We start from the raw sequence: 15,884 nt of genomic DNA, 5'->3' as shown, positions 1-15,884 counted from the left end.
AATTAGACTCTAGTGTACAACTGCCTAATTCATCACCATTTACAAGTCCACTATCACCATTGCTGCAATTTTCTTTTTCACTACGTAATTAATTTACATGATCCTAAAATCTATAAGTGGAAAGTTAGACCAAAGCTCCCTCAAAAATCTCTCTTCATAATAAGCCCTGACAATCATATCTTAGATGACCTTTTTCATCACAATATTGACATTCAGAATCTGAAATTCAATTGGTTTGCGAAAATTTGATACCTTATCTCTTATTCTCCAATTTATTATTGGTCTCCTCAATATCAAACCGAATTTTGAATTTTAGATTTTGTACTTCTTATCTTACATTTGATCTGTGATTATTCTCTTGAATCTTTATAAGAAACCTTTCTACCCTTACACTGAGAAACATTGTAAAAATTTTGCAAAATAAAAAAAAAAAAGATAGAATTGTGCATGCTTTTAAGTCTAATGTTTTGAAAAGAAACCCCTGAAAATATGCAAAAACCTAGGATCTTTAGATAAGATGTAATATAAATATATATATATATATATATATATATATATATTGCTCTATGAATTCTTTGGAAGACTTGGTCCAAAAAAATGCCAATACTTTGACGAATTTTCCCTAAAAAACTCCTAAGAGAAGGACCCTCAGAAACATTGAGTAATTGATCTGTAAAGGTTGAAAACTCTGCAACTCCGAAAGACTTGAAAGTAACAAACTTTAAAGGAAAACAAGAATCAAATCACTCAAAACTCTAAAAACAGTCTTTGCATCACACAAAGAAAGAACAAAATTTCACAAGTAAAATATATTTTATTCACTTTTTATTCTTAAAACGCTGGCCTAACGTCTCTATTTATAGGTAAAATTACAAGAAATTAAAATAAATAAATACTCCTAATTAAACAAAATTCTTAAAAGTAATTAAATATTCAATTTTAAAAGTTTTACGTAACCAAAATTGAATTGAATGAATAAAATTTTAAATAAAATAAAACTCAACGATATATAAGAAACAACTCAATTAAAAAATATCTAGATCTCATCTAAAATTGTGTCATAACTCATAAATTAATTAATATTTCATAATTGAACTCAAATAAATTTACTCTTTCTGAGTTGGTATCTCGTTGTCTCTAGTTTTTGCCTTTGAGATTGCCACCCTTTCTGAATTCGTATGACCCAGTCTCTCGAGATTGCTACCTTTGGGTCTTTGGGCCAAAAATTCATTTGCAATTTGGGCTGAAAATTCAACAAGGGAAGCCTTTTTAGTGTGGCTGTTAAGCCCATTAAGTCCAACAATACATGCAACACCATCGTCAGCCGTAGCTTTGTCTTTCACCTGTATTTTCATTGGCGGCGAAGGCGGAGGAGGATGGAATACGTCAATTTTCGCTATCATAGGTTTCGACCTCACGTTTTGATACATTGAAGTTTAGCCTTCGAATACGTGCACACTTGCAAAATCTTGACATTGGGGCACACCAATCAACTTTTTTCTTTTTAATTTTCAATTTGGTACTTCTAATATGTTTAAATTTGATATTTAATTTTTATACTTTAATTTTTAACATAATTTTTTCTTTATATTTTCTAATTTTGTTTTACTTTAAATAGTTAGGTTAGTTAGCTTTTCAATTAAAATATTATATGGTTATATATATTTAACACAAACAAATAATCAACCCAACACATCGACTAGTCATAAAATATATTTCATTTCCATAAGAAAGGGTTAAATCCCTGACTACGTGATTAAGAGATAAAGTAAACAACCACCACACATTATGATTTATATGATATCGATATTTAAATAACTAAAAAGAATCAAACTCTAAAAAATCACCTCATTTAAGGTAATTTTTAAAAATTCAATTAAGACCCTTTATGAAAATTGCACCTTACACATTAAAAACACATTAATTAAATTATTTGATTAATATTTTCTTCATTGACAATTAATGTGTTGAGATGGTCACGGCCATTGAGTCAACTATTCTAATGTTAACATGGTGGTCCATGTTAGTAAAAACAATATATATTATATATTATATATTATATTATTTGTTTAAAAATATATTTGTTAAAATTTATAATAAAAAATTGAAGGTTTGGTTTAAATAGTAAGGTTAAAAGTTTAACTATTGATTTTCATTGATTTCATATAAAAATTAAAAATAATAAAGATATCCTCACACTAAAATAACTTGTTTTTATAAAAAAATATTTTTTAATCATTTTATAATTAGGTTGGAATTTGATATCAACTCAATCAAACTCTTAAATAATAGGGTTAAAGTATATAAGAGATCCTATATTATATGGATTGTATTAAATTAGTTCATTTATTATTAAATGAATCAATTTAGTCCTTAAACCATTAAAAATAATAAATTAAGTCCAAATTGCAATAAAGTCAACATTTGTTGTATAAAGAATATTAACTTTGTTAAACAGTAAATGTTAACTTTATTCTAATTTGACCTTAGTACAAAAACTAAAATAATCCATTTAATAATAAAGGGACTGATTTAATACAGTCCATATAATATAGGATCTCTTAAGTAATTTACCTAAACAATAGTATAGAAGTATAGATACATGACGTTGATAAAACGGCACCGTTGCTCGAACCACTCGACACAAAAGATAAAAAAAGGCGAAGACGAAAGTGCAAAACGCTCTCGAACTGAACCGCTATCAACTGTCAGCAACCGCTACAGAAATCCAATGGCCTAAATCATTCTTAATGAAACGTGTCACAAACCCAATACACTTGATAAACTGCACTTTCCATAAACGTCATCACTTCAATTCCTCAAGAAGAGAGACCCAGTGGTAAACTAGTGCTCCTTTGAATTTCCTCAATCATGGCGGCCAAATTTCACTTCATTTTAATTTCAACCCTCACATTACTCTTAGCTTCTGCTGCAGGTATTCACATTATTTTCCTTCTTAAACTTTACCATAGAAACAACACTCTTTAAGGTTACTGTAAATTATTGCATATTATATGTTGCAGATGAAGCAACAGTACCAATGTTTGCATTCAGTTGGTTGGATGACAAGGATACATTCAAAGCTGGGGAAACTGCTACAATCAAAATCAAAGTTCTGGGAAATTTTGATAGTAAAGGAAACGCTTCACTTGATAGAACTGCTTTTAAGCCTTTAATTACAGTGAATGGGAAGACAGGGAATAGTTCTTATATATCTGGTGTTTTTCTAGACATTGATGGTGATCCTAGTACTTGGCAAATTGTTTTTATCCCAATTCTTGCTGGCATATTTAATGTGATCCTCAATGATGACCCTTTCAAAGTCATGGATTCATCTCTCCATTTCACTGTTGAATCAGGTTGGTTTTTTATTTGGCTTTCCATTGGTTTATTCCATTGATGTTGAGAAATGTTAATGATTTTGTGACTTTCTGTTGTTTAATTAAAAGGGCCAATATACCCTTCCGCTAGTGTTGCTTCATGGTTAGGGTTCTTGAATGAATTTGAAGCTGGTTCAAAGGCTCCAGTTTTGATTCTTCCTAAAGATGCATTTGGCAATAATGTAACTTCAATTGATGAAGAACTGAGTTCTTATAACATCTCAGTGACTGCTCTCCATGAAAATGGTTCCATTGCATGTTTGCTGAACATTACATCCACGGCCTGGAATGAATTTGGTTATATCATAGTGGAGTTTATAGCCGTTAAAGCAGGAAAGTTCTTATTGAACATCCAAGGGGCAAACCAGACCTTGAATGGCTCTCCATTACCATTCAAGGTAAATCCAGGTAAGTTCTTTGGACATGGGGTGTAAGTGTGGGACATGAGCTTATTTCCATGTATTCGAAGGGTCCTTGGAGGATTATATCCTTTCACGCATGTCCGAGTATGTATAAATAAGCTGATTGAATTTTCGAACCGGGTTTTGCAGGACCTTTAGATGTCTCCAATTGTATAGCCAAGTGGAAATTTGAATTCAATGCATGGCAAATCTTTTCCAAGATGGAAATACTTATCTACCAACAAGATCAATATGGGAACCTTGTTCCAGGCTTGTCCGAATTCGACGCTGATGTTATCGAGAGCGATACGAATTTGTCTATACCTGTAAGGGATTTGCAGTTCGAAGAAGTAGAACCAGGGGTTCAGCTGTTTTCTTTCAGCATGTCTAAAGCAGGGAACTTCTTGCTCACCATTTCTGATATGAAGCACAACAAAAACATTTCCTATATGCCATATGCATATACCGTCTTTGTAGGTGTGTTACCTAAATCCTTTTAAGGAAATCTTTTCTGTAATGCAGCTTTTATGTAACCCGGATTCCTTATTTTTCCTAAAGTGCTCATGTTAGACACATATTCGGCAGGTTATTGCGATGGATTCAAGAGTATCATCAATGGGACTGGTTTAAATACTTCTGTTGCTGGGGAACAAGCAGAGTTTTCGGTTTATTTACGTGATGCCTTCGAATATCCCTCCCCAGTGGAAGTAGAAAGACTTCGAGTAGAAATCAGAAGTGAAACCTATTCCATATCGGTATCACCTACTATATATCCTACACAGATCAGTAATGGTATGCATGTTCAAACAAAATTTACCTACATTTTGGTATTTTTTCTCATTTCATAAACAGCCTTATCACATACAGGAGAATTGCCTGACATTTCTATAAGCGAAACCAAACTTGCTTCTGCTCCATCTATGGGCCTAAACAACACTGTAAGAACTGCTTCTGTCTGTAAATGCATGCATGTATTTATGTATGTTATGTTTGATATTTTAATGACAGTTTGATTCTAAAATCAGCGTCCTCCTGGAAGCTTGAATGTTTGGGCAACTGCATTCAATGTCATGTATACTCCTCAGAAGAGAGGGATCTATAAAATTCATATATTCTGCGGAAATATAATCCTAAATGGCGGCAGTCCATTCACAAAGGAAGTAAAACCAGGTACAACTTTTTAGTTTATGTCACTGATCCGAATCCAAAAAGACCCGAACTTGAAAAATTACCACAAGGTGACTAATGGTACAATTTTCTTGGTGACGAATGGTTTTATACTTTGTGACAGGTGAGGTTAATATATCAGTCTCAGGAGTAGTGAAATTTTCTCCCAAGGCACCAAAGCTGGTTAGAAATGAAATAGTAGTACGGCTGCTGGATTCATTTTCCAACCTTGTCATGTCCGAAAATTCGAAGCTAAGTCTAGTGCTTACTTCGGTTAATAAGCCAGGTTTCTCAAACTGGATGTTTGTGGATAACAATGATGGTTCATACATAGGTCACTATCTTGCCATGGAAGTAGGAACTTACGAGATGTGTGTATTGTTCGAAGGAAAGCATTTCTCGCCCTGCCCTTTCACTGTCAACGTGTACGGAAGTAAGTTAGCATTGCTGCAAGCCTGCAGAGCATCCTATTTTCTTTTTCATATGATTGAACAAATCTTAGCTTCTAATGTTTGTCAGGTGAATATTTTCCTAAAGCATATGATGATAAAATCTCACTTTGGGAGGATGAATCAATTTTGTTCGATGTATTGGAAAATGATTACTTTGCCGGTGCCAACGCAAGTGTTGTCGAATTCTCGAAAGTAAGACCAAAAAGTTCAGCAATGCCAAATGAAAACATTAACCCTCCAACCCCTCCCTGTTTAACATGCAATATGTTATTTTCTTTTTGCAGCCAATTCATGGTTCACTTCTACAATATGGAAGGCTATTCAGATATACACCATATAAAGACTATTTTGGGAATGATTCTTTCCGATATACAATATTGGACATTAATGGTGACCTTGCTACTGCTACTGTCAAAATATCTGTACTCACCATTCCACCACAGTTTGTTTCTTTTCCAAGTCAATTGCAGGCAATTGAAGATCTAATAAGTCCGAGATTCGGGTGAAGTTAAGGCTCATATCAGTCAATTTACTTCCATTTTTATCACTAGAATTGAACTCATATCCTACTGTTTTGCAGTGGTTACAATGGATTTGAACTGAAATATTCAGATCCAATGGAGAATATCTCTGTCATTCTCAGTGCTAAGCATGGAACAATATTTCTATCACCTATGTCAATGCAGTTTTGGCAGCCAATATGGAGTGAATTTTGTGTGACTAAAGGTGACGAGAAAGGTACCAATTTGAGCATTGAAGGACGTTTAGAAGTAATCAATTTCGCCCTTCAATCGATTCAATATCTTGGGTATTAATCACTGAGTTCGATTGCAAGTTTTCTGTTTTAGCTGCACTTAAATGAATGTTTGTTGTTATTCATGTTAATGCATGTTCGGACATGAGTACAAGGATATGACTTCTCAAGAACCCTCAAATACACGAGTCCTTGTAACATCGTTCGCCCTTTTACGAATTTCTAACATTTGTAGGGGAAAAAGGCATCCATGAATTATCAGAAACTTGTTTAACTCATTTGTATTCTTTGGATTAAACCAGGAACGGGAACTTTTCTGGAAACGATACCCTTCGAGTTTCGGCCAGGAATAGAAATGGAGTCAATGACTTGGATGTACAAGTTGTAGTGGATCCCATTAATGATCCTCCATATGTTAATGTTCCTGAATTCATCGTGTTGAATAACACTCGGGGTGAATCTTTGTTGTTCGACACAGAAACAGACCAGTTTCAGTTCTCCATTGGTGATCCAGATATTCTTAACTTCCCTGGTAAGTACTGAAGTGCATGAATTAGGACTAGGACGCTAAAAAATATCTAAATAATCTACGAAGTCCGGATGACAAAAAATTGGGGGATTCGGCTCCTTTCCATTACTTTTCAATCCATTATTATTCAATTTAACTTTTACAGACACTTACAAAAATGGTTGTCACGATTCGTGAGTGGATATTACATATATGAACGATAATGGTGAATCATTGAACTGTAGTAGATAAGGTCCGAACTTGATAATTTGTGCTTAGTCATCTATATGCCAAACTATTAGTTAAGATCAAGTTAACTTTCTTCAGCTTTAAGGAGCTAAATATATTCAAATAACAGCCCTTAGTTACTTGATAGCGAAGCAACAATGTTGCAAAGGTATGCCGTCCCAATTTTCTTAATTTTTATTGAATTATCTGTATCTTACACTCACATTACAGGGGATGAGCCCGGCTTTGACTTGGCGCTTTCAATGGAAGTGAGTGATGGGTTTTTGCTAGCAACGCTACCAGCTGCCCTTATGAGTTCAACCGAACTGAAGCTGAAGTACAGTTATCAATGGCAACCGCTTCAAACATATGTTACCATATCAAAACAGTTCATGGTCAAAGCCATGGGAATAAGATTCCGAGCATCGCTCAACGATTGCAGTACTGTCATGCAACAATTATCCTACCATGTAAGTACTTGATCATATTTTGCAGTTAAGCATATATGAAAGGATTGAATTAATCATCTCATCGCATCTGATCTTTCAGGGTGGCGGACATGGCAGTGCGGTTTTAACAGTGAAATTAAGCGATTTAGGCCACCATGGATGTTATTCAGATTGTGTTGATAGGGTAACAAAGGCTTTGGTCGCTGAGGCTACTGTAAATCTGATCAGAAGGAAACCAATGAGCTCATTGGCAGTTCATGGTAAGTTCCTAAACTATTCCAATTTGGGACTTAAATTGCTCTCGAATCGCATTGTGCATTGAATGGTTGATTTTGGTGGTGGCAGCTCTTGAAACAGTCATAGTGATTGAATTTCTTTTGCTACTTTCACTTGGATTCATGATTGTGTTCTTCACATGCAAATGTGCAATTCTGCTTGTGAAAGAGAAAAGGAGAGAAAATCCCTTTAATTCTGAGCTATCAAGACATCAAAATATCCAGACAGAACCTGTAAGTAAAACAAGCATGCCATTTCAACAATCTAGAGATATCTTGTAATAATTCAAAAGTTTTGGTCCTACATATTTATGTAATGATTGATGAATTTGCAACAAAGGATGATGGGATTCAGCTCCGAGGGTGTTGCACAAGCCCCTTTAAATGCATTAATTAGTTAATTAAATTTGAAAATTTTAATTGATTAAATTGAAAATAAAGTGATGTAAACTTGACATGCAAATAGCACATGGGATATGCCATAGTCGTCGGGCATCTTTTGACAATGGTCCTACATTCACCAATCCAAGCGGCTCTCAAAATATGGTCAACCGACACATAAATGGTTGCACTTTAATTATTTCAAAAGTGCAAATCTTATGATATGCAAAAGTAATAGCAAATCTTTAAAATATTAAATAATCTACCACCGAAATATTCTTTTTTTTTTCATTTTTTTGGGGGGAAAGGATTGAGTAAAATTTGATGTTGGTTTGAACAGAAAATTAACACTCTTTTACTATTATATTTGTCGAAACCATTTTTAAATCGAATTTTAGAAAATGAGAATCGACTTTAAGAAAACCGAGAACGGGAATCGCCACCAATCTTTTAGGTGTGATTGGATCACTTCTAAAATATTTTGTTTTAAAATCATTAGTTTTGGTCTACGAAAGTCGAGAAAACGGATTCGGGAGTCGGTTACGTACGAGGAAGGGTTAGCACCCTCGTAACGCCCAAAAATTGGTACCTAATTGATTATCAAGTGTCTTTAATGTCGAAAATTTGAAAGTTTTAATATGTAATCCCCTTAAAAAAATTACAGTTCACTTGTATCAAATAAATCAAAATATCACATCCAATAAGTTAGGATGCAATATTTTTAAGACATTCGAAACTCAACTAGCCTTTTTGAAAATCCCTATCTCGAAACAACAAAATGCCATATCCAGTAAGTTAGGACACAACGCTTTGAAATTCCAAGACAGTTGCTCGTAATTTGAAAACCTTAAAAACTTAGAAAGGTGCTTGACTATTCGAACTCAACGAGAAAAACTGCAACCCAGTAAGTTAGGGTACCACCTTTCTCGAAGCTTCCAAATACCAAGCATTGCCTTTTTTATTTGAAAACTTTGGAATCTCTTTTTTATTGATATGTAAAGAATCATACACATTGTAACATATAAGAAAGAATACTGCAATAATAAAACATGCATCTAAACAATATGTTAGCAATAACATAAAAATATATCGTTAGATACATACATATAATAAATATAGCAATCTTAACAATATATGTACAAAGCTATACATAGCGTATATTGAAGATGAATAAGCAAAACATACAAACATACAAAGTAATAATTAATCTAAAAATGATGCACAATATATAAAAAATAGTAATATAATATCAATGTACATGTTCATAAAATACAACATCACATAATAATTGTAAAATAACATTTAATACATAAATGATATATACAATATAAAAATATATAAAATAATTAGTATATATAAAAATATAAAATAAAGTGAGTAATTGTTAACAAAATATACATACAATACAAAAAATATGATATTTAATAATGATAATTTACAAATTTTAGAATTACAAATAATAGAATGAATAATGTGAAACATAAATAATATAATAGATGATATACGATATACATGATATATAATATAATATATATACATACATAGAAAATATATATTTGAAAATAAACTATATAAAAGGTTAAATATTATAATATATAAAATACATAATCAAATGTATAAAAGATAGGAATAAATATACATATTTGAAAAATGAAGAAATTAAAATAAAAAATGTTGAAAAACTAAGATAGACGAAGAATAAAATAAGAACAAACCACAGAGAGTAAGAACGCAAGAGGGAGAGAAATTTGAGTGAATACTCCTAAGAATTCTTATTGCTTCCCAAAACACAAGTGTGTTACAATGAAGGGAGAGGCCTCTATTTATAGTTGAGTCTCCCCAAATCCAACGGTACAGATCAATTACATCAACGGTTAAGATTAAAGGATATCTACAAATTAAATCTCCAAGATTACAAGATCATATCTTCAAGATTGCACATCATATCTAAGATTGTATCATATCTAAGATTGCATATCATGTCTAATATTGCATATCTTTAAAGATTATATTTCCAAATGAGTCAAGCTCATAGATGGACCTTCAATCTTTTCAAGTAATGGGCCATTTCGATTGGGCCAAATTATATGTTTGTAATTTTGTATTAGACTTGGACCTTTTTTTTTTTAATTATTTTTGGGCCCGGGCAAAATTGAGTGTCTACAATATTAGTGGGGTTTTTTGCCAAAAATTATGCTAGAAACAAGTTAATTCCACCAATTTAATTTATATATTTAATTTTGAAATTAATAAATAAAATTTATATTTTATATTTTGAATGAGTTTATTTAAACATTGTAAATTTATTTATCAAAATTATATATATAAAATATTTTTATTTAAAAATATTGATCGACTAATTTTTTTGTTAAAGTTAACGATGTCAAATGTAAAATAACTTTTTAACCTTTAATATTTATAGTTTTTTTTAATTTGATCCTTACCCTTTAAAAGTATTTTAAAATTTTAAAAATATTTTTTCATATTTAAAATAAAACATAAAATTAAAAATGATATATTTTTAAAATAAAAATTATGAAAAACTAAACTCTTTAAAATTCAAAAAATAAAAATAATAGAAGTATAAAAAATCCAAAATTCAATATTATCTAAATTGGACTGGACTGGCCAATTGAACCAAGAATCGATTGGGGTATCGGTTCGGTGAGAGTTGAAAAAATGATTAACTCGTGAATCGCCACGAACTGGTTAACTCGAGCTAAAAAATCGATTCATCAATTGATTCCCAAATCGATCGATCTGACCAATTCAATCAAATAAATTATTAAAAACTAACAAATATTTAAAATATATAAAAAATGGTTCAACAGTTTTTTTAGCCCAGTTTAATCAATTCGTACCAATTCATGGGTTAATCAATTTTTTACCTCTCATTAAACTGATACACTAGCTGGTTCTTGTTCCAACCAGTCTGTATCGGATCATGGGTCAATCATTTTTTTCCCTCTCACCAAACTAATAACCCAGCCGGTTCTTGATCTAATCAGTCCAGTTCAATTTAGGTAACATTGAAATTTAGAATTTTTGTTTTTATTTTTTTAATTTTAAAGAGTTTTGTTTTCTATAATTTTTATTTTAAAAATATTTTTAAAATTATAGATTTTTTATTTTTATTTTAATTAAAATATGAAAAAATTAAAAGTTTTTATGTACTTTTAAATGGTAATGACTAAATTGACAAAAAAACTATAAATGTCCAAGACTAAAAATTTATTTTACCTTTAAAATTGTTAACTTTAATGGAAAAATTAAACGGAGGGGTCAAAATTTTAAATAAATAAAGTACAATGACTTAATGTCTCAAAATTCAAATATAGGAGTTAAATTTTAAATTTCAAAAACTATAGGGACCTTTAGCATATTTTTTAAACCTAAAACTTTCAGCTCCAATTTTAAAATTTTGTGATTTTTTCAAATATGCTTTTAAGATTTTGTATTTTTTTTTATATTTTGAACAACAATAAAATTGAATTGTTCGTATTTAATATAATTTAAAATCTTTTTCAAAGCCTGATAGACATATCAAAACTGCTTAAAGAGTGCTAATTTATACGTTACATCTATTATGATAAATTTTAATATAATAATAGAATTACTTTCTAATTTGTTGAAAAGATGAAGACAAAAAATACATATATTTTATTTTCTATAGAAGAAACAATATATGTCGCTTTAATAATTAACATTCAAAACAACGAATAAATAATAATCGTAGCTAATAACATCAACACGGCGTCACAATGTTACCACGTTGCATCTGTGTTCTAATTCTCGTTGTCCATGTTGCTCCAGTGTCATCAATTATCATAAAATAATTTTTTATATTTCATTTTGTTACTTAAAAGAAAAAGATTTTTCTAAATTCCTTGGGATCCATCATTCTCATTTATTTTAAATATATATATAAATATTATTTTATTTCTTAAAATTTATTTTTAAATTCTTGGATTGTCACGGATTAATTATTTTTAAACAAATAGTGAAATTCTATTTTTAGATTTTGAATTTTCACTAATAATTTTATTTAATTTTTAAAAATTATAATGATATAAACTATTAAAATGTTAAAATTATATTTTTCTATTATAAAAATTATAATTTAATTTCGATCCTTTAAAAAAATTAGTTTCGCTCATGTAGCGTGTATAAATGTTTAAAATTCCATGCCGTCTTAATAGGTTTATGTGTAAATTTTCATTTTGTTCCGTTTTGTCCTAATGTGTTTTTCTCTTTGAAAATTAACGAATGTATTGATTTGTATTATTCATTTTTTTATTTGCATTTAATTATCATTAAAATTTATAAATAAGATAATGTTCTAACAAAATAATAATTTTGGGATACTGTGAAGGTGCCGTTAGGACATTCGATAATAATTTGTCGTAAAAGAATATTCTTTTTCATAAATGAAACAAAAGTTTTTAGTTACAAGTTTCCATCAAGATGTCGTTTTCTTTTAAACATTTGATTAAATGATATCGTTTTTTAAAAACAAGTGTGTGGGGTATTAATATCTTCTCTACACGTAACCCTACTTTCGAACTTGATTTCTATTTTGCAGATTAAAATTATCTTTTAATATATTTTAATTTAATTTTAAATTTTTATTAAAAGATGCATTTTAAAATGATAAACCACATTTAATCAAATAAGATTGACGAGGACACCATATTTTTAAATGTGGTCTAGCAGACCTAAAAATAGTAACCACATCTACTATATTAAGATACATAAACATATTTTAAAGTGAGATAGGTAGTAATTAATTTAACTTATTTTATTTATCTAAAATCGTATTTTAATTTAATTATATTTAGTAATTATTTTACATGCTTTTATTGTGAAAAATAAGGATTGTATGCGTTTTGATATTTTCATTTTATTTACCAAACATGATTTTTTATATTTTTAAAATTAAAGAATCAAAATTATTTTTAAAAATATTTTTTTGAACTAAACAAAAATAGATTATGAAATATTAAAAATATAATCACTAAATCACTCATAAACTAAAAATGAAGCATTAATTCCAATAAAGGCAAAAAAAAAAAAAGACAAGTTGAAGAGTTCATTAGTTTTGCAGAAATGAACCAAAAATGGAGGACCAAATCATGTCATCCATTAAAAGCTTTTAAAACAAACTTATCAAACACTTCTGTCTGTGTGCACAACCCAAGAAGATGATAAACAGAGCTTAAAAGAAAAAGAAAAAAAAAACTAGCTTAGCCCCAAAAAAATATGATGGGTTAAGTGACCAAATATATGGGTAAAGAAGAAGTAGAAACCCTATGTTGTTGTTGCTCCATGTTAAGTTCCCTAAGACTAATATAAGGAGTCGAAATTCCAGTCAAAGGGCCTGAAGATGGTCGGCTACTGGTTCGATAAGGAGTGGTTGAACCATTATTGCTGGTCTCAATCATGTAAATTGGTCCTGAATTCGATGCCCTTAAAGCTTTAGCCTTTGCTCGATCGTCATGTTGATTATTGCTATTTGGAGACCATTTTTTCCAGTTGAAGAACAAGAGAGCATTTCTCCACCAATATTTCTTCGTTTTAGACTTTGGGTCGTCTTTAGAGATGGGTTTTTCGAGCTTGAACTGTAGTGAATCAATGAAGTCTCGCGTCCCTTTCTTGTGCTTCCTTGCTTGTTCCAAAACCTGAAAAAACAATAACAGGGTCAGTAAAGAAAGAAGCAGAGAGAGATGAGAGGGAGAGTTTTTAAACCTGGAAATAGTGGAATTGGGGGTCGAAGCCATAATCACTGAAGTGGTGAGGCTCAGGCATTGGAAAGATTGGTGATTTGTTTGACATTGTTGCTGAAAAAAGTTCAATCTTTTTGCAGCTTATCTTTGTGAAAGTTAAACGAAGAATAAAAAAGGGAACAACTCTGATCTTTTGGGGCTCAAGGGGGAATGGCCGTTGGGAAATGACAAAGTACAAAGCCCTAGTAAATGCCAATAACTACCAGATTTTAGGTTTTTTTTTTTTTTTTAAAATCCAGCAATTTATTTTATTTGGTCTCATAGGATAGGCAATGGGCTGTTTGGATTGATTTTGCACATGACTCGCTATTGATTGGTTCTATTTCAAAATTTAAGGTTTTTATTTTATTTTATTTTATTTTATTTTATTTAATAAGGTTGATGCAAGATTTGAATTTATAGGACTGGAAGCGATAGGCTGAATAAATAGGGTGATAAAAGCTACAAAGTTGCTAGGGAGGATTAGAAATTAATTTTAAATTTTTAGGGAATAAAATATAATTTTATTATTTTTTAATTTGTACTTTTACAAAATTTAAAGAGATTAAGTGATAGTTATCATTTTTAGACGACCAAGAATCCTACTTAGACCGATTATGGATTGAGTCACTCGCTTAGGTTTGAAGACTAATTCGAAAAGTGAGAGGATTTAGGTAAAAATATAAGTTCGGAAAATGAGATCGGACAAAAAAATATTCATTTTTTAAATAGTTTGGGCCTTAGATAGGATTTTTTTACTGTCATTCCGCTATTATATTATTACTTATTTTATTGTTATTGTTTGGATATTATATAACTTTTATTTTATTATTAATTTTGTTAATATTTTAGAGATATTTGTTATTATTTAAGTATAAAATTTTTTTAATATATTTTTAATTTGGTAAGAAACATTTATTTTAACTTTTTAATATATTTGATATATTATATTTTTATAAAACTTATTTTTATATAAAAATAATTTAAAAAATTAATGCAGACTAATTTGAGCTCAAATTTAACATTTTTAATATAGGTCGGGTTTAAATAAAATTTTAAGCTTATTTTTTTAGGTTGAACCCAACGTAATTCTAAATTCTTGCATCATGACCTGTCCCTACTTATGATGATATCTACTTCTACCCACCACTCTCGTAGCCACTGTTGTAGGGCAGAAGAGTGTTTTTAAGTTTGATCTTAGATTGGTCTCTACTCATATAAGATGGGGTTTTATATGAGGAATGTGGAGTCCAATGGTAGTCCACAACATGAGAATCCTATTGCATAGGCTCTGGCGGATAGCAACGGATGTAAATAGCCATAGCTGAGCTTAATAGGTTAGTTATGATGGTTTTGGTTCAAGCAACCCCTTCTTGGGCGAGGCCCGTCCTACTTTCGGCAAGCTAGCTTTTAGCGATGGGTCAGGTCTTCTTCAAGCAGACTATTTTAGCTAGAATTGAGGTGAGGCAGAGTTTTTGTTGGGTGAGGTTCTTCGGCCGGATTTGTACTAGTGTAATAAAGTGTATATATATTCTAAACTTTTATATAAAAAGAAAGTAATAAAAACATGTATAATGTAATTCTAAAATTAAAACATTTTAATTATTTTGTTTGAATGATTGAATTTGATGTTAACATTTTTGCTTGTATTGAATTTGATGTTAACATTTTTGCTTGTATTATTGAAAAGGTTGAAACTTGGACACCCTAAAAAAATGGGGATAAAACATGTAGACTTTGAATTTTTTTTATAATTTTCTTTTGGCTGTGATTAATTTTAGAATTAGATTTTTTCTCAATTTTGGCCTATATGATGATGTGTATCATTTCATCACTTAAATATTTTAATAAAAATTATAACGTTTTAAGTATAAAATTAAAATTTAGAAAAGTAGTCCGATTTCAAGATTAATGTGAACAAGAACTGAATGTTTGTCTTATCTAAAAAAAGACTAGAGTTTTTATTAATTTTAAAATTAAAATTGTTGATGATGCAAGATTTGAGTTTATAATAGTGGTACATACAAGAACTGTGTGCCAAGAGCCATTAATAAACATAGAGGCCAAGGCCAAAAGATTGCTCTTTGCGAAAAATGAATTTATAAAAATCAAAATATAATTTTATTA

At 30.3% G+C, this 15,884-nt stretch overlaps 2 protein-coding genes across 2 annotated transcripts; one reads left to right on the top strand and one right to left on the bottom strand.

The window, feature by feature from the left end:
* The first annotated feature begins 2,633 nt into the window (after nucleotides 1-2,633).
* LOC108481371 (protein GAMETE EXPRESSED 2) lies at nucleotides 2,634-8,060 on the top strand. Its single transcript, XM_053026386.1, has 14 exons — nucleotides 2,634-2,935; nucleotides 3,024-3,359; nucleotides 3,450-3,788; nucleotides 3,932-4,258; nucleotides 4,367-4,608; nucleotides 4,807-4,951; nucleotides 5,073-5,381; nucleotides 5,468-5,592; nucleotides 5,685-5,902; nucleotides 5,981-6,208; nucleotides 6,457-6,686; nucleotides 7,122-7,360; nucleotides 7,440-7,599; nucleotides 7,685-8,060. Exons 1-14 carry the CDS (start codon nucleotides 2,872-2,874, stop codon nucleotides 7,894-7,896), a joined length of 3,174 nt encoding a protein of 1,057 aa, XP_052882346.1. The 5' UTR covers nucleotides 2,634-2,871; the 3' UTR covers nucleotides 7,897-8,060.
* Nucleotides 8,061-13,061: 5,001 nt separating this feature from the next.
* On the bottom strand, nucleotides 13,062-14,026 carry LOC108482332 (uncharacterized). Its single transcript, XM_017785450.2, has 2 exons — nucleotides 13,741-14,026; nucleotides 13,062-13,673 (listed from the first exon to the last, which is right to left on the bottom strand). Exons 1-2 carry the CDS (start codon nucleotides 13,825-13,827, stop codon nucleotides 13,263-13,265), a joined length of 498 nt encoding a protein of 165 aa, XP_017640939.1. The 5' UTR covers nucleotides 13,828-14,026; the 3' UTR covers nucleotides 13,062-13,262.
* Nucleotides 14,027-15,884: the final 1,858 nt, after the last annotated feature.

The sequence above is a fragment of the Gossypium arboreum genome, chromosome 3 (assembly GCF_025698485.1).
Source record: "Gossypium arboreum isolate Shixiya-1 chromosome 3, ASM2569848v2, whole genome shotgun sequence".
Classification (NCBI taxonomy): Eukaryota; Viridiplantae; Streptophyta; class Magnoliopsida; order Malvales; family Malvaceae; genus Gossypium; species Gossypium arboreum.
The sequence above is the reverse complement of the archived record's forward strand: the minus strand, read 5'-3'. Positions and strand labels throughout refer to the sequence as shown.